This window comes from Melozone crissalis, unplaced genomic scaffold (assembly GCF_028551555.1).
Source record: "Melozone crissalis strain CALT ecotype California unplaced genomic scaffold, PUWL_Pcris_2 ptg000034l_1, whole genome shotgun sequence".
NCBI classification, from domain to species: domain Eukaryota; kingdom Metazoa; phylum Chordata; class Aves; order Passeriformes; family Passerellidae; genus Melozone; species Melozone crissalis.
Genome location: NW_026535812.1, coordinates 20,449,890 through 20,468,024, shown reverse-complemented (window position 1 = coordinate 20,468,024; position 18,135 = coordinate 20,449,890). Strand labels below are relative to the sequence as shown.

The 18,135-nt window shown below is 36.2% G+C and overlaps 1 protein-coding gene across 1 annotated transcript in view; it reads left to right on the top strand.

Annotated features, from left to right (window-relative positions):
- NAALADL2 (N-acetylated alpha-linked acidic dipeptidase like 2) overlaps positions 1-18,135 on the top strand; it is a 395,523-nt gene that overhangs the window by 289,548 nt on the left and 87,840 nt on the right. Inside the window, exon 7 of the mRNA XM_054282897.1 lies at positions 10,168-10,311. Coding sequence (XP_054138872.1) covers positions 10,168-10,311 — 144 coding nt within the window. The remainder of the gene's footprint in view (positions 1-10,167; positions 10,312-18,135) is intronic.

Here is an 18,135-nt window from a genome sequence, read left to right as displayed (position 1 = left end):
CTTGGGGATGTCAAGGACAATAAATTTTAATAATAAACTGTTGAAAGGGAGGATATTTATTAGAACTGTCCACATGTATGAAGTTGTCAAGATATCACCACTGCAAATATCTGTAACTTTGATGAATAAATGAAGCAAAGAATGTTGTGCTTGATACTAACCTTCAGAATAAGCTGGTCCTCTTCTTGATAGAGTATTTTGCACATGGTTTGATTTGTGGATCTTCCATGGGCCTGCATGTTTTTAAAGAGCCAAGTCCTCTGCAGTTTAAGCTTGTGAAAACAATTTACTTGCTGCAAACTCTTTGCTAGTACTTATTGTGTCTCAGTAGCACACCTTTTATAACAACCTAGAAAATGAGAGTTGTGTCCAGTGGTTGAGCTAAGGTGCAATTGCTGTGAAGGGCAAGATTTGCATAGGCGTTTCTGTCCTTGTAGATTTTATATTGTTCTAGGTATCATTTAAATTTCATTAAACGTCAGGGTAACGATCAAAATGAAACCATTGATTTCTTCTCCACTGCTCTTTTGGGATTCTTCTGACCTGTGCTCTTTGTAGAAATAGGAAAAAAATAGGGGAATGGATTTCCTGCTGTGGCTGTGACCTGAGTGAGCTCTGCGCATTTAACCCTGTGGGAAGGAACAAAGGATGATTCCATGTCCTTTGGATCCTGTGGCAAGACCTGAGCTGGGAAGGAAATATTCATTTCCTCCCAGAAGAAAACCGTGATGACACTTTTAAAATTAGTTTTAAGTAACAATTCAAATTACAATATACTTATTTTCTGCTGAATTTTACTAGCTATAATTTGCAATAATCTCCACTGTGTTTGTAAAAATGTTCTTATTATTTAATTTGAAAAATAATGCTAAGTAGCATTTTTTAAAAATATGTGTAGGAATTTATGTTTATCACTGACTCATAATTTATAACATGTCCCGAAATGCAATATTCTGAAATTATGCTGCTCTACCCTTCTTCAACAAGGAATTATTTCTTTCAAGCACTACCTTATTTTCAATTTTCTTACAAATTTTCTTTGCTTCTGATTTTCCTGACTCAAATTGTCCTTGAATTTCAGGGAGTTCAACCTAAACGTTAACCAGCTCCTCAACTCTGTGATTTGAGCAAAATGATAAATTTTTCATGCTCATCTCAGGTTACACAAACTCATTTGAGGATGCAAAGCTCCTTACAAGAGATGGTTCAGAAATCATTTAGGGCCAAGGGCTCCGTTTGGAGTTTGGAATGAATATTTACAGAAAATGTGCTGTTGTGCACAAAATAAAATCCAGTTCTCCTGGGTGTTTGTAATCTCCTTCTGAAGCTGAATCCAGCAGGAGCACGAGTCAGCAGGTACATAATAAAACATTGCAAACACATGAGCAAGTTATTAAGTAAATTAAATACCAGTGTTTGTGTATCTCTGAGGAGCGCTGCAAATAGATTATGGTTTGTTTGTCTCTGCTCTGTAATCCAAGAAATAAACTAAGATGTGTTACAAGGATTTCCATGGATTTAGAATTTTAGGAATTTCTGAGCATAGCTTTTTCTCCTCTCTGTACTATCAAAAGGATTAATGGGAGTCTTGAGAGCACCTGTATCTTCATTTCAGGAAACTGTCATTTGAGATTGATTTACCAGGTTATTTCTTTTTCTTCAGTAATTTTAATCAAATTATTACTGGTACATGACCACATATATCTACTTTATCTGATCTTGAGTGTTGAAAGATTAATAAAGATGAACTGAGGATTTGGAACACTTCCATTACAATCTGGCTTTTTAAACCACTGATTCTTCACTGTATTTATTTTGATTGGGTGAAAGCCCTTTAGAACAAAATAAAAGCAGATAGAATTTTTTTTAACTTCTTGTATGCCTTTGATACATATAGTCAAAATTTAATGTGAAAATTAGCATCACTGTAGTTGCAATTACATGCTCTACCAAAACAAAGCTAAATGATATTAACATATTTAACATTGCTAGACATGCATTATTAGTAGATTTATCTTCTTTTACAAAATTTTTGACATTAATATCATGCAAGTAAAATTAGCACTGCAGCTTCTTTAAACTGCTAAAACAGCAGATGCATATTAATTATTTATCATTTTCAGGCAGAATATTAGAGGCTTTCTGTTCTTAAATGGTTTTCTTGAAGTATGCTATAATTATTTTAAAAAACTAGAGAAAAATTATAAAGATTTTTCAATTATGTTTTTTAAATCTGTGAGAGGCTTTTGAATTGATGTGCATATCTAAGTGTCATCCTGTGTCTGGCAATGACTTTGGGTCCTAGAGGACATGGGTGTCCCCTGGAATTGTGGCTTGGGAATAGAAGGCTTTGGGTTGAATTGGAGGAGTTCCCGCCATGCTTTCCATATCCTCATCCCAGCTCACCTCTTACTCTGCTCATTTATTTAAGAGCACTGATTTTCTAAGTGTGCTGATCTGGTTCATAATACGGCTCCTGCAACAACTGTGCTGGCGCAATTAAACTGTGCTGAAGCCAAAATGTGGCTTTCAGTGGTTACAGACAAATCTGGAAGCATGCATCAGAGGTGGTTATTACTTTAAGAAAATCATCCTGTACCACAGATAACATATGCAATTTTATTTCATGTTGTCCTCCAAATATGTACAGACAGCATGTGATTGTGAGTCATTGCAGTGTTCACTACATGCTGTAAACAAAATAATTGTCATCCTAAACCTGTCACTTTCATTGTTTTCTTGCAGATTTTCTATCTCCATTCCATTCCTGGCAGAGCGCTATAGGGCTTTTATTATTTTTAATAACAATAAATCTCATTATTGTGAGTAAACAGGAATCTATGCTTGTTCATAATCGGTATAAGGATGGTATATGTTACCTGATGTGTGTTCTGGCAGCTGCACACCTATTTTGCATAAAGCAAGACCCTTATTTTACTATATTTAGTCTCCATCATCACTGGAGGAAAGGAACTGTATCAATGTCTCATTTCCATGTTTGTTGTTTTTCCATCTATGGTGGCCATCACCAAGGTTTAGTTCATGAAGGACCAAGCTCCAAGACCAGCCTGCTAATGTGCAGAAGTTCCTTATTTTTTGAAGTGGTTAACAGAAAACATAATTCATGCAGGAGGTGCTGTGTGCCCTCTTGGCTGCTGTGACTCCATGGTCCCAGTCCATTGCAGGATACTCCTGCATGTCTGCCTGCATCAGGAGGGAGAGAATTTTATTATTTTTTTTCCAATGGAACTGATAACACATTCCATAATATGCTTGCCACTTGGATTTAAAATATTCTGTAATATATCAGTTTTAAAATCCACCTGTGCCAAGCTTAGTCCATCAGTTTGATTTGTGTTCCCTCCTGCAGACACAAACACACACAAGCTTCCCTCCAGACTTCAGTTTACCATCCTATATCTAATTTTCTGGGAGCAGCAAACAGGTACATTTCACACACAGGCTTGCAGGTATAGGATTCCTGAAATAGTCTTCCCTAAGATAAGTAGTAAAAAAGGAAAGACCAAATATGTGTCTGGTACTTAATAATTGGGTTTGTGCAGTTATTCTGAACATAGAACAATAGCTTCAAGTAGTTCTGCTGAGCTCCATTGGATTAATACCTCTGCATATTTTAGGAAAGTAAATGATAACAAATTATTATCCAAATTACGATTTGGATAGAATGATTCCACTTTTTTACATGCCTGATGGTTCTGAGTGTTTACAGTCTTTTCAGCATTGATTATTTCCGCATGCCTCCCTTACAGTGAGTACCTTTGTCTTGAATTTAATGACAGTAGAAGGTGCTAAGCAGATCTTCTGCTATCAAGGATAGAATCCAAAATTAAATACTAAAGTACTGAATGTGCTGGTTTGAATTCACTGTGGATGGCAAGCAATAAGTTGTGCAGAAACCTAAATATATGATTACTAGATTTTTTTGAAATAAACTTATTTTTTTAAGCATCAAGTGATATTTATTTTTGTCTTATAACCCATAAGACTTCTGTCAACCCTTTTAAATATCCACCACCACTTTTAAAATGTTGGGCAGTGTTTTTGTTTTTGGGTTTTTTTGTCAGATGGCCAAACCTGCTCTCTGTTGATGGAGAGTTTCTTTCCCTTCAGTAGTGAGACAGGCATTTGTTAGCGCAGAAAAACCTGAGAATTGTCTTGTCCTTTATTTCCTGTTACATTCCATTGTTACTAGAACATAAAAACATGTTTTAGCTATTTGAAATATGTTGAAGAAATGCTTTTTCCTTTTTATGACTTAGTGGTTACACAATTGTAGGATACTTAAAAAGGAAAAATTTTAGTTCATGTCAATTGGTGTGGAAATGTTACATAATGTTGCTCTATTTTGGCCACTTCTGTGTCATTTTAATTATCAGCCACTACAACGAGCTAAGTGGAAAGGGGGATTCAAAATGGTGAGAGCATTGAGAAAAGTTGTTTGGTTTTCTTTTTATTCTCTCCATTTTATTAAATATTCTCAGAAAGGAGCAGGGAAATTAGTGAGATGGTTTTGCATCGGTGTGTCAGAGCAGTTTTGCTTTTACACAATACATGCGTTGCTTTTTATTCTGTGCATCTTAAAAAGAAACAAGAGTGACAGTATTTTTAAAGTACATTAAGTAGGCATTAAGACAAGAGTGATTTCCAGTGAGAGAGAGGGGAGTGATGTTTTTTTGTCTTTCATGGTGGTTAAGCACATTTCCTTGTGAGGGAGGGAAAAAGATGACAGCAAGTTCTGGAGGGTTTGGGTTTTTTCTGTATTAGCTATAGAATATTTAGGTTTATTTTTAAGGACAGCAGAAATCTGTTTAAAGAGACAGTCTTGAGTAATACATACACAGATTTGCATCCACTCTGTTGACAAAATATTATGTAAACAGAATAGAATGAATATACTCTGTAAGGAAACCAGTATTGCTGCAGGATTCTGGTTTTCTCTGTGTGTCAGTGATGTATGATTATTATTTGGGGAGTTTTTCACAGGTGTTATGGTATCTTCAGTTTTCTTTTAAACCCTTTGTTAACCCCTAAAGTCATGAGGATGTGATTTGTTTAAAAAGCTTTTAAAGAATTCTTTTTAACTATCAGCAATGCTAAGCAAAAATTGAAAAATGTGTTTTATATCCTTTCTGAGAACTCTCTATCGCATGTTTCTCTTCCAGGTGATGCTCACTGCCTTTCAGGTCTGTATTTTCTGTAAATGTGCATAAACCTTTCACAGGCACAGCCATCCTCCTCACCCATATCTCCAATCACAACATAGTTCTGAGCATCCCCTGTCCATTTGTGGTCATGCATCCTGAAATGCAAGCTGCCACACAATGCTGCTGTGATTCATCATCTCGTGCTCCATTGCCTGTAAAGCTGCTTTGAAATCTTCTGGCTGTTGCTAAAATCCCTGGTTGCAAAATTTCAAAGTTCTTTTTTATTTTTTTTTTTTTTACAGAAGAGAAGCAAATGTTTTTCTCTTCCTCCATATTTTTACCAGTGGCTAGTGAAGCAAACCACTTCAAAACTGGCATACGTTCCAGTTGCAATTCTAGTGGATAATTCATGGAGAAGTGAATAAACACATAGCAGGAAACTGCTTGTTGCCAGTTCTACTCTGTAGGCTCCTGCTCCAGATTCTGCTCCTCCTGAGTAACTTTTTTCTCTGCCAGTTTTTTGTTTTTTGTTTTTGCTTTTCCTTGCTAATATTTGAAAGTCTGAAGTTAAAGTCTTCTCCTTGGCACTAATAAAATCCATTCTTTCTTCCATTTTAAACATCTTGGACTGTTCAGCACTGCTTTTGTTAGAGGAAGAGGTCTCTATTTCACTTAACATGCAGGAAAACCTTTATGTGACTTTGGTGAGTAGTTGGGGAATGCTTTCCCAGAATTTCCTGTTCATGACTGCTTGCAGAACAGCACCGCTTTTTCTGGGTCAGTATTCTGACTGTATCCACTTCCAGCAAGAAATAACAGCTAGAATGAGTTTCTTTTTTCAATGACAAAATTTAGGAAGGCAAAAAATATGTCAGTGACTTTGTGAGGTGTAGCAGGTGGGTCTAGCAGAGGTTAAATGGGATGTGTAGGCTTAATTGAAGGCTGCTTTTTTGAGTTAAAAATGGACATGGGGGCAGCATTGCAAGCTGCTGTAGATGAAGATTTAATCAAGTAGCTGTGGTGAGCAGTAGTGGTGTGAGTTCAGTACCCGGAGCCTTCCTGTTGTAGGTGCTGCACAGCTCCTTGCAGCTTCCCTCTTTGGTTAGATGAAAGCCAGGAAAACCACAGATAACCTGATTTTTCAGAGAAATAGAAACAGGTCCTTGTGACTGGCTGCAGGACAACCAGTGGGAGCTAGCAGCTGTTGAATGTTACCAGCAAAGGTGGAGGGAAGCTGGGTACAAGTTCAAAGCACAAATAACATAAATGTCTATGACATGTGGTTTATAGATCTTTGGGTTTGTCATGCTTAATACAAGATCAAGTGCTGACAAAGGGCAGTGCAGAATGTGCACTGGGAATGAATAAATGTAAGAATGCCTCTTTCACAGGAATGCATTGCACTAACTGTTCACTTCAGGAATTGAGTGAAAAAACCATCTTGTTTGACCAAATGTACGCTATTCTGTCTTTTATGCTCTAATTTATTCCCATCACGAGTGGGAAGTCCTGCTTGGAGTGTCTATTTTCAGCATAAAACTGTTTGTCAAATTTCTATTAAGCTTAAGGTGAAAAATTAATGAGCCATTCACTTCAGATATTTCAAAACTAATACTGCTGTATTATTAATGCAGCAGAAAGTCAAAGACGTGGGTATGAACAATTATCGCTTGGTTTTCACTCAGACTACTTTTTGCTGTCTTTATTTTTGGGGGGAAAATCATTAAAGCAGTGTTTTAGGTCATAGAAGGAATTATTTTCATGAATTCTGTCAGTAAGCTTTTTAGACAGTTTTAGTTGTTAAAGTTTTGTTTTATCTGATCCTGGCAGAAGGTGCCTTGAATAAACACATATTGATGAAATATAATGTTCTTTCCAATCTTTCTTTGAATCTGGAATTTAAACAAAAGTGAACAGAAAGGTGATTCATATAACACAGAACTTAGAGAAATGCAAATAAAAGACTATTCACATAATACTGAGGAAGCTGTTGGCGAAGCAATAATTTTGGGCTAGAGAAGTATGACATTGTGACTAAAGCTCTGGTTTTTCAGTCTTCAAAAAGTCATTGACATGATGATAAAATTGTACTTTAGCTCAGAACTGAGTAGGGTATAGTGGACAGGTGTTACTATTAAATTCAGAAATCCCAGAGCATGTTGTCAGTACCAGTAATTTAAGTGATGGAGAACTGTGAAATGCTGGGCTGGGGGAGTGTCCCAGGCTGAGCAGTGTGGATGCTGGTGCTCAAGGTTTATGCTTGCATTGAAAAAGAAAACCTAAAGCATGGTCATTGCAGAAGCAGAAATTCAGGCCCTGCTTTCTGTGCAGAAACTTTCTAAAGATTGCTTCTTTTTTGTGCTCCTAAAATTAACTTAATAATTGATTACTGTATTTTATGCCTCACTTTACAGTAAGTTCTCCCGGGACTTTCTGATATTAACAGTGGTTCTAGGCCTGGCTCAGTTACATTGTTAGACTTGCAGAGAAGAAGAAATTCTGCTTCTTGGAAGAGTTTCGTGCTATAAAACTAAATTTCATTAGAAGCAAAATGGCAAATTTAAATTATCCTTCAAGCATTTGTTGTTCCCACATATGAGGGGTTTGGCATCCAGCTGACAAAGTCCCAGCCAGAATCCCCAGGTCCTTTCAGTGTGTTGGTTTCTTTCTGAAGTTACTCTGCTCTGTTTCACTCTCACTACAGCACCAAGCCCAGGAGTATTTTAAACCTGAATGATTAGGCTTTAAATAGCAGCCCTGGAAATCTCCAGGTTTTTAAATGTGCACTGGAGAGATTGGTCTTGGATGGTTCACTTTTGCAATCTGGTCATGGTGCACATTCCTTTCCTCAGCCTCCTTAACAAGTGGCAATTATTAAATGCATGGAAGAGGGAAAGGAATTTTTTTTAAGCATTTTTTAATATGAATTCCAGTAGTGTTTTCTTCTCTGTTATTAGTTCATCAAGTTTAGTTCCTAGAGAATTTTATAAAAATTAGTTCTGTTAAAGATGTCAGGAGATCATCTAATGTAGCACCTTCCCTAAGGGAGGGCATCAGCCATATCTGCATCATTCCTGACAGATGTTTGCTCACACTTTTCTCTAAAAAGATTTCAGTTAAAGAGATTTTATCACCTGCCTAGGCAAGTCTTTATGAATTCCTCCTATTAGAAAGTTTGTCTTCCAGATAAACATGCCCAGATAACTTAAATCTGCCTTTCTATATAGATTCTTTTTTCTTTTTCTCCCATACTTCAAACTCTGCCTTCTATTGTGAAATGATTCATTTTTAAATATGGAGGGGTTTCTCCTGTAAGTTGTTCTTGAAAGTGTATCTTTCACAGGTTATTCAGGTGTGAAGCTCAAGTTGTGAGTAACTGGAGAAAGGAGAGATTTTTCTCATCGTTTTGAGCTTCATTGCCCCTGTAATACAGGCTGCAGATTGACAAACACTGGAAAGAAAATAATGTCTCAATTGCAGATCTCTGATGGACTTTTTGGGATTTATTTTTGAGTGCAGAAACACTCTCAAAGCTTGACCAAACTGATTTTTCTGTCACTTCACTGATGTGACAACTTTAAGAGATTTTGAACCCAGACCAAGTTTGATGAGACAAAGCTTTTTTAAAAGTTATATTTTGAACCAGTGTTACCTTTCCACCTAAAAATTTATCTGGTTCTTTCAAACTGAACACTGATCACCTTGCCACTGAGTTTTAAAGGTGAACAACACCTTTTATTTTTCCATGATGAAATGATACAGATTTGGTCAACTTTTTCATTAGGATTAAAGGTGTACTATAAAAAGTTTAAGAAATTTCTACTACTACAAAAAAAAAAAAACAAAACAAAAAAAAAAAAAAAAAACACCTAAAAAAAATTTAGAATGTGTCTAGGCTTCTTGTTTTCTTTATATTGTGTTTCAGTAACAGTCCTGGAAGTAGTTTCATAGAAATTTATTTGAAACATGCTGCTGACTACTGAAAGCCTCCTCCCCTTGTGCCTGCAGTGCCACAGAATTTAAAGGATGCTTTTGGGTAGTAAAGAACTCAATGTTGGCAGGAAATACAGAGTTTGTTTCACAGAGGTCTCAGGGAGATGCCTTGTATTCTGAATCTCTGGTTGAAGGTTTGGACATGGTTCAGCAGGGGCAGGGACATGGTGAGGCTGTGTAAGAGCTGTGCCCTGCCCAGGCTATCAGCCTCCCCTCCTTTTCCATGGTGGGGTTTTCATCTGCCAGAAGAGTTCCTGCTTTCCATGGGAAGAGGTGATCCCCATATACATCTGAAATAACTGAGAAAACAGCTGCTTTTTCCTGAAGTGTTACAGAGCATTTCTGTGTGCAAAGTTAGGTTTTTGCTTTTCCCCATGGTTCTCTCAATTGCTCTCCCAAAATATCTCATTATCTCATCAGAAACCTTTCCATGATCAAGTGCTAGACAGGCAGGTGTTTGCAAACTCATTTTTTTTTCTGTTAAAGGAAGATTTTAATACTTTGCATGAAACTGCTGATATTGAGAGGTTTGTGCTATGTCTGCTTAAGATGTTTCAGCTGTAAATGAAGTATTCTGATGTTTTCTGATCCATACCTTTCACCACTCAATGTGTCTGTTTAGTACCTTCTTTTTCCAGACCTCCTTCAGCTGTTCAGTTTTTACTTGAATTTGAAAGTTATTGCTGATCAGTATTTCCATATTTCAGTGATTCCTTTAACTACACACCAATTTAATTTATGTTTAATTCACAATCTAATATCTGCTCAGACTCATTTAACAGTTTCTTTCTTGTGGAATTATTGCCCAGATACCATAATATGTACATGTAATTTTGTAGTACCTGTTCTTGAATTTTTTTTTCAGTATTATAAGCACAAAACAACAGCTGCTTATCTAAATAATTTTTTGAACTTATGTGGTAGAGATTTGCATTTTTGTGTTCGGTTTATGAAGGATAAAAATCTAATTTTCATTTACTAAATTGTTCTTTCCTTTCTGTCATTTAAGATGGAAGCTACAGGCAGAATCGACTGAACCTCACAACGCTGTTGGTGCAACCAATTTCTGCATTGCTTGCCAGAAAACTTGTTTCCCTACCTGAGGACACTGCCCAAAGAGACAGGTGCACACCCCTCCACCTGCCAGCTGCAGGTAATGCTTTTCAAATCCACTTCACCTTTGGGATGTTCCTCTCAGACTCCAAATCCAATGTCTACAACTATACAACTAAGAGGTTTAGCTGATTATGGGTGTGTTTTGCTTAGATGCTTTCTAGAAGAGGCTATGAACAGTCTAAAAATTCTGCTCCTAAAATCTGATAGATGGAATTTGTGGTTTAAAAAAAATAGTAGAAGGCATTGAGCACTAATTCTTAATACTGACTTAGAACCTCCTCTGTGTAGATGCCATCAGTAGGGAGGTTTGTTAGTGCTGCAGCATGGTTTGTTAGGCCTTATTGTACTCCTAATAATGTGATTTTAACATTAGGACACCAGTAACTATATTATTCTGTGAGGTTTTTTTTCTGTTTCTGGAATAATAACACTTAAATTCTAAATGTGTTCCTTAATTTGTATATGCTATAGAACAAACAGTGTATTGTTACCTGAACCCTCAGGCAGCTTTTTCTCCCAGTTTTCACCAGGAAAACAGGCATCATGATAAGAACAAAATACCTTGAGTAGAGCCAGATGAATGCATTCATGGTATCTCCCTAGAAATAATGCCATTAGTAAAGTCAAACAGATTATTGCTTGAAAAAGCTTGTTGCTGATATAAGTTAATATAGGTGCTACAGTCTTCCAGCACAGTGTTTCCCCAGAAGAACATCTTCCAGAGAACATTCTAGATTAGGTGCATGTTTAAACAGTAATTTTCCAGTAAACAGTATCCAGTTTTTTTTTTACCTGTGCATCTTTCTCCAGAAAAAAAATGGTTTATTTTCATTACAAGGCCCATTTAAATGAATTGATTTGAAACTATGATCCTGGAAAGGAGGAGGCAAATTAATTTAGCCACTGTGTCCTGTGCTACACACAGTGATGATAACAGGAAAAACAAATTTTAAGGGCAACCAATGTAGTATCGTGTGCTGCATCCCTTGTTTATTGCTTTTGGAAAGTTATTGTGGAATAGGAGGACAATACAACAAGTCGTAAAAAAGGTTGATTAATTTTATGACTTGTGTTAGCATTTGTAGTTATACATACTAAAAAAGAAAGCAGAAAACCTCATGCTTCATGGCTTAAGCTGTTGTGGTTAGGCAGGAGAATTGTTCTCCATGCATGGCTGACTAGATTTTTTAATAATGAACTTTTAAATTTAAAAATTATTGTCCCCACAACCAGTAGAAAAGGGAAAAAGGCCATTTTGGAAGGAACAAGAGCTTAACCATTCCAGGTAGGCTGCATGAAGCTTGTTAGTATTGAAGGATTTTCCAACAGCTGAAGTGCCTGGAGCAAAGCCTGAATTTGGGCTGGAAAATGACACTCATTTTAGAAAGATAAAAGGCTGCACAACGTCTGTTTCTCATAAAGCTTTATCTGGAGGCTGCAGGGCAGAATCACCCTAAAGGGCAGCTTACTCTACTTTTTCTGTGACAGGTGTGGCATGTCTGTTTTATTTCCCTGAGAAGACAGGAAATCTGTGGGAGGAGAATTTCTGGAAAGAAAGAATATTCCAAGCCAGGAATCTAGAGAGAGCCAGTCCATGTCTGGTTTACTCTGGGTAAAACACAACAGCTTGTGTGTGATTTCATGTAAAGCTTCTGAACCACAGTAAATAAAAACTCTTTATTTATTGAAAAAATAGGGACTAGAAGAAGAAGCCTTGTATAATTCTGTAATCTATTATGATATATTTTTCCTTGAATTAATGTGAAGCTGTTGATGTTCTGGAGCACAGAGTGTGCTGTTGTTCAGCAGCAGTCTTAGTGGAAGAGATAAAAGCCTGGTCTCATGATAAGAAATGGTATAGAACTATTCAATACTAGTAATAGCTAAAGAGATGATGCTGAGGACAGGACAGCAATGCATCAGAGAAGAGCAAAGGTTGAATTTGCAGTCTTTCTGTTGATTTGAAGAAGCTTGAGAGAGAGATTTCACTTCTGACGTGGGACTCATCATTTATCTGTCAAAAGAGGTGAATGAGCAATTCAGATGATTGGTTGGCTTGAAATTTGTTAGGATAAAATGATCATCATTCTCTCATCATTATGTTTCAAAAAGCTGAACAGCAGATTCATCAGTAATGATTAAACATTTATATATAGTTTTCTCACATTGCTGCTTTTTTTCCCTTAGCCTTGCAGTTTTCAAGAGACAAAATGTGACAGAGGGAGTGGGAGGATGGAGGCAAACATCCCACACAGATTGAGTGCTCAGGACCTACAAAGCAAATAGTGGGAATTGAAGTCAGCTGTTAATTTGGTGGTAGATGAAGTCAGTAATTAGATTTGCTTTTTGTTTGGTATGGTACATTATTGTTAATCCTCATTTATCTGAAATTCTGTGCTCCCATGAACTTTTTCCCAAAGATAGGCAATTAGAAGGAATTTCAGAGTGAACTTCTATAGAGAAACTGTAAACTTTTAAAGCTTCTTTTTTTTTTTTTTTAACAAAATCTCACTAGGATATTTGCTAGAACATTGTGAAGGTTGTTGTAAAACTAAAGCGCTCCTATAAACATAAATGAGGGAAGTCTTGCTGTGTACTGTGAACTGCCTTTGTTGCTGTTAAGTTTCCCACTATTTGGGAGATTGCAGTAATGTACAAATTACCCTTTTTCAATTAAACTCCTGAGCATTGAATGTAAATCCATCTAATGGCAATTAATATACAAAGTGGCTTTTGACACTAATGACCGTATACTTTGGTTTGAATGGAAATCCTGGAAGCCTGCTATTTAAACACATCACAGAGTTCTGGGTGTAATTTTCCCCTTTGGTTTTAAGTGTCAGTTTTCATACTCAACCTGATTAATGCCTGAGAAGAGAGAAGGTGAGAAAGATCCAGGATTTCAGCAGTGATCAGTCTCCAGGTGTCTGGGGCATCCTTCTGTTTTTTGGCTCATCCTATTTTTCCATTCTTCTCCACATTCATGTACTGGTCACTCTTGGAGATAAGGATTGGGTGGTCACTTGGTGTGACCTGGTATGGCAGCTCAATTGGCAGGAAGTGTAAATGCAATGATCTCACTTAAACATCCCACTTCTTACCACCTGCTAATGCCTTCTCCTGTGCAATAGGTGTAATTTTTTTATGCTTTACCTTCTAAAATTATAAAGGCAAGGCATGAATAGTTTAAGTAACCTGAATGATATCAAACACTGTGTGAATAATAGAGCCAGGTACACAAAGACTCCCAGCATTCTGCTGCAGACAGTAAAATTACTCAGATCAAAATGCTTTTCTAGGTAGAATCTTTTGATCTTTTGTAACCTTTTTTTAGTCTACAAAATACAGTCACTGATCAATAGTGAATCATCACAGTGACTGCAGTGCAGAACTCTGTTGTAGGCTGCAAACAAATCTACCTCCTCTGACTAAATGGGTGAGTGGAACAGATAACCAGAACTGACTGGTACTGGAAAAGTTTGCAGCACAACACAATGAATTTTCATGAGACTTTGAACATCTATTTTATGTAGTTCTACGTGTCAGCTGTTCATTATACTGAGTTTATAGTCAACTTTGATAATGTGAAATTTGAATCATTAATTATACAAAAGGAATAATTGGAAGAGTCTGTTACTTTCCATATTACACGATTCTCATCCAAGATAAATAAAATTCTCTGCCAAGTACTGCACTAGTGCAAATCAAGCCTGTCTTCTTTTCAGTCAGAGGAAGGGCATGGAGTGATAAAGTGAATATCTCCTCCTGTTAAACTACAGCCTTGTGATAATATTATATGTGTTTCTCCTTGGTAGTTTGCTACCTGTCAGAGAAAATAAAGACTCCCATATTTAATAAACTCTGGCTGGGCCATCTCTGATATCAATATGCAAACAATACCGTAATTTCTGGGTGCTTGGACTATGCTAAACATGAACCCAAGGAAGCAAATAGAGAGAGATGCCAGCAGACTGTGTGGCAGTGCATGTCACTGTATCTATCAAATCTGGAGTCATTGTACACAACAGTAGAAATAGAACTGTTCTGCAGATGTCTCTTACTGGCATTTGAAAGACGAACAAGTTAAATAGGGGGCTCTGATCTATATGAAAACTTACAGACATTTATTACAATACTCTCAGATTTTCTTTTCATGGTCACTTTAAATTCTGTTCCTTTTTTAAACAGAAGTCCATGAGAAGAATTAAGCATGAACAGTGTGAAGCATTTTTTATGTATCTTCCCTCTACTCCCAGCTGAAGCCTAGAGAGTTTTTCTACCAGAATTGTAAATGATCAAGATATATTTTCAGAATTCTGTTCTGCACCAGTGTTTTCCTGTGTGATGCTTTGCTTTTGATTGCTATAAAGCAGGTAAAGAATGAAAGTAGTGTGAGGTTATGAAATTCAACTCTACCATCAGAAGCATTTTCAACTCTCTTTGATGTTGACTGTGACACATTTATTCTGTATCACATTAGGCCATCCTAGTTTAGAGCCTCCTTAAAGGGCTTTATTCTAGGCATTTCTTATTTCAAAAACTCTTCATCTGAAGAGTTTTATTTCTGGATTTCTCATTGTAGGTCAAAAAAGATGATCAAATATCAAGGCATTTAGTCATTAAGCTCTTCATACTAAGATTAGATTTGGAGACTCAAGATCTCTGAATATTTGTTCAAAAAGGAGAGTATGTTGTCAGTAGGTAACATAGTTGATTAATCAAATAGAGATTTATTAAGGAAAAATATTAGAGATATCAGATTTATATGGTGTATTGTTTATACACAAAAAAAAGTGAAGGTTTTTCATTACAAAGACATCTAGCTAGGAGTTCTGACACATTCCTGTACAAATAGTTTTATAACTCAACAATACCGCACATTTCATAGATTCAGTATTGCTTTTTGCATATGTTATTTTATAGTATCACACAATATTTTTCTGAGATAATAAACATTATACTATTTTATATTTATTCACTTTTCTATGTATGCCATGTTGCATGTAGTGTTTTTTGTAAGTGCTGCTGTTACATAAATGTGTGATGATTATATTTCTTCACTTAAAGTTCTGTGTTTGAACTTGAAAACTGATATAAAATATGTGGCAAGTAAGATTTTGCACTCAAACTGACATGATCTGTCAAGTGCAGTTTTATGCTGATTACTTTAGCTTAATTAGTGTTCCCTAAATTATGTGAGCATGGATGTCTGATGATGTTTGAAATCTCTTGTTCAGTTGTGATTTCAGACAGATTCACATTTATTCAGGTGTTGATTAAAACAGGAACTATCTCAAAAAATGCCTTACTGCATTACTTGAAGTTATTTAATGTACTTTATTTCAGCTATTACTTGAAGTTATTTTATGTACTTAATTTCAGCTATTTCAGTCTACTGAAATAACTTTGGGTTTTATGATCCAAGAGTTATTCTGTTGAAATCCTTAAATTCAGTTAATACTTAATTTTTCTATACTTCAGTTAAGTGTGCATGTAGAGAAATTTTTTCAGTGATTAGCAAAAATCTTGTCAAATGAATTCAATTCTTCAAACCTGAGTTCCTAAAGATGCTTTTTAAAATCCAGTACTCAAATGCTCAGAAAACTGTCTGATGATATTTAGCATGATCAGGATTCAAGAAGTTAACCAACATGTCTGAAAATGAGACTCAAGCTTATACTCTTCTATGCATGAGCTTGGGATGAAGTTAAAAGCAAAAAAAGAAAAAAATTATAAAATGAAACAAGCCTAACATATGTTCTTTTAACATAACTACTGCAAATAGGTTTTTCACATCTGAAGTACTAAAATTGTCCATCAAATGAGAGGAAAAATAGCCATGGATTTCTAAAAAAAACTATGTCAATGTCAGAGAAGGTAGTCATTTGGTATGAGACAATTTAAAAGTTTCAGGTCAGGAAAGAAATAAAAAAAAAAAGACAACAGTAAATATGTTTGTGTTCTTCTATCCCAGAAGCAGCTTTTAGCTTATATAAATAGAGTGTACCCTGAATAATGTTAAGGTAAAGTCCCCTCAAAGCTTCCCAGGGAATATAGGGGAAAAAAAAAAAAAAAAAAGAGAAAGTTGTTAAGATCCTTAATATACAGTGTTAGGACAAGAGGTTTGTTGTCAGAACTGTTTAGAGGGGATTAAATTTTGCTTCTGCTGTATACTCCAAAGAGCAGTTTCAGCCTTTTCATCTGGTGCTCTAAGCCTTTAAGCCCAAGTCACTCTAAGCTGACTACTGTGTTACATGACTATTAACTGGAGTATCTGATTTGAGAATGTGGGTATTGCCAGAAGTTAATTTCTGTGTCTTTATTGTCAGTCGGAGACTGGATAGCTGATGTTGATTAAAGAAAAACAGTGAAGTCAGTTGTCTTCAAAAGGATTTATTGTCTTTTTGTCTGAGAAGAGGCCTAAAGGAACAAACATCTAAAGTGTTGTAGGAAAAGGAAAGGAAATCAGTTTTGACTTTAAAATATTTTTTTTAAGAAGAGTAAATTGGCTCTAGAGTGGTTGTAGGTGAGAAACAGCAGCAAGAAGTAACTTGCATAATTGAGGTTAAATTTAAGCTGCTTAATCAACATAGATGGCTTGAGCTGTTTTCACTTGTTTTAAAAGACCCTTTGGGAATCCTTTGGACTATTTTTTTAATGATTTTTTTTTTAATTCTAAAATAATATCTGTGGATTTATTGAACAAAAAAATTAATTTACATGGCATTAATAATAATTTTAAAATACAGTAACTTACATCAGAAGAGCAAAGTTAATTATGTGACAAATAAAATTATTAACGTGCTGTGACTGATTGTTGCAAAGTTATGTGCCAGGGTTATTTTTAATTAACTGCTTGGTTTGCATTTACACTGATTTGTTCAAGCAAAACCAGAATTGTCACAGAGAAGACACATCTGTTGATAACTGAAGAGGTTTTGTCTGAATAAAAAATAGCATAACTATTGTTAATTCATTTTTTAAACAAGCACTAACAGTTCACTTGCTTTTTTTTAAAATACCAATGAAGACAAGTGAATTAAAATATATTGTATTTTATTTTAAGAACATTTTGAAGTAAATTTACTGTATAAACTAGCAAATGAACCCTGAAGAACAGTAACCATGTGTTGTTTTTGTTTCACGCGTTGCAGTAAACTCCCCACTTGCGTATTCTGTACACCTCAGGAAACAAAGCCTGGGAAGAAACTGTTAGAAATAGATCCATGGGAGGATAATGGCCTGGGACATGGAGAGCAAAATGATCTGTGGAGTATTTTAGTTGGGGTCTGTGGCAGTTGGGACATGGACATGGGAGGAATTGTGTCCCAAGGATGCTTCAGGCACAGTTCTGCCACAGGGGTGGAGCATTCATGGGTGGAGGAGAATCCCCTGCTCAGCCACTGCTCATTGTCACACTGCTGCTGCTTTTGAGTTCAAGCAGTGTAAGACATTTTCATGTCTCTTGGGTAGAAGTTGTGGCCTTTCAGATGAGCTGGATGGTTAGCACATTCTGTTTTCATATTCGGAAGGTGTCAGCAGCTCCCCATGGTTGGTTGTTTGGTTTCCACTGTCACAAACTGCAGGAACTCCTGTGGTTGCTGTGTCCCACCTTCTTTTAATCTATTTAAACTCAAGATATTTGCTCTCCTCTGGCTTTATTCTGTGCTGCAGTCTCAAATGGCATGGCAGTACTGACAAGTTCCTTACATTTTAGCAGCTTTTGAAATTGTTCTGCCTTTGTATTTGCACCATTTCCTCATCTGATGCCAGCTAAGCCAAAACCCCCGGCTTCTGTTGGCACATGTTCACAAGAGCATCACCAAAGGCTGTGGGGAGGTCTGACTGCTCCCATCTGATT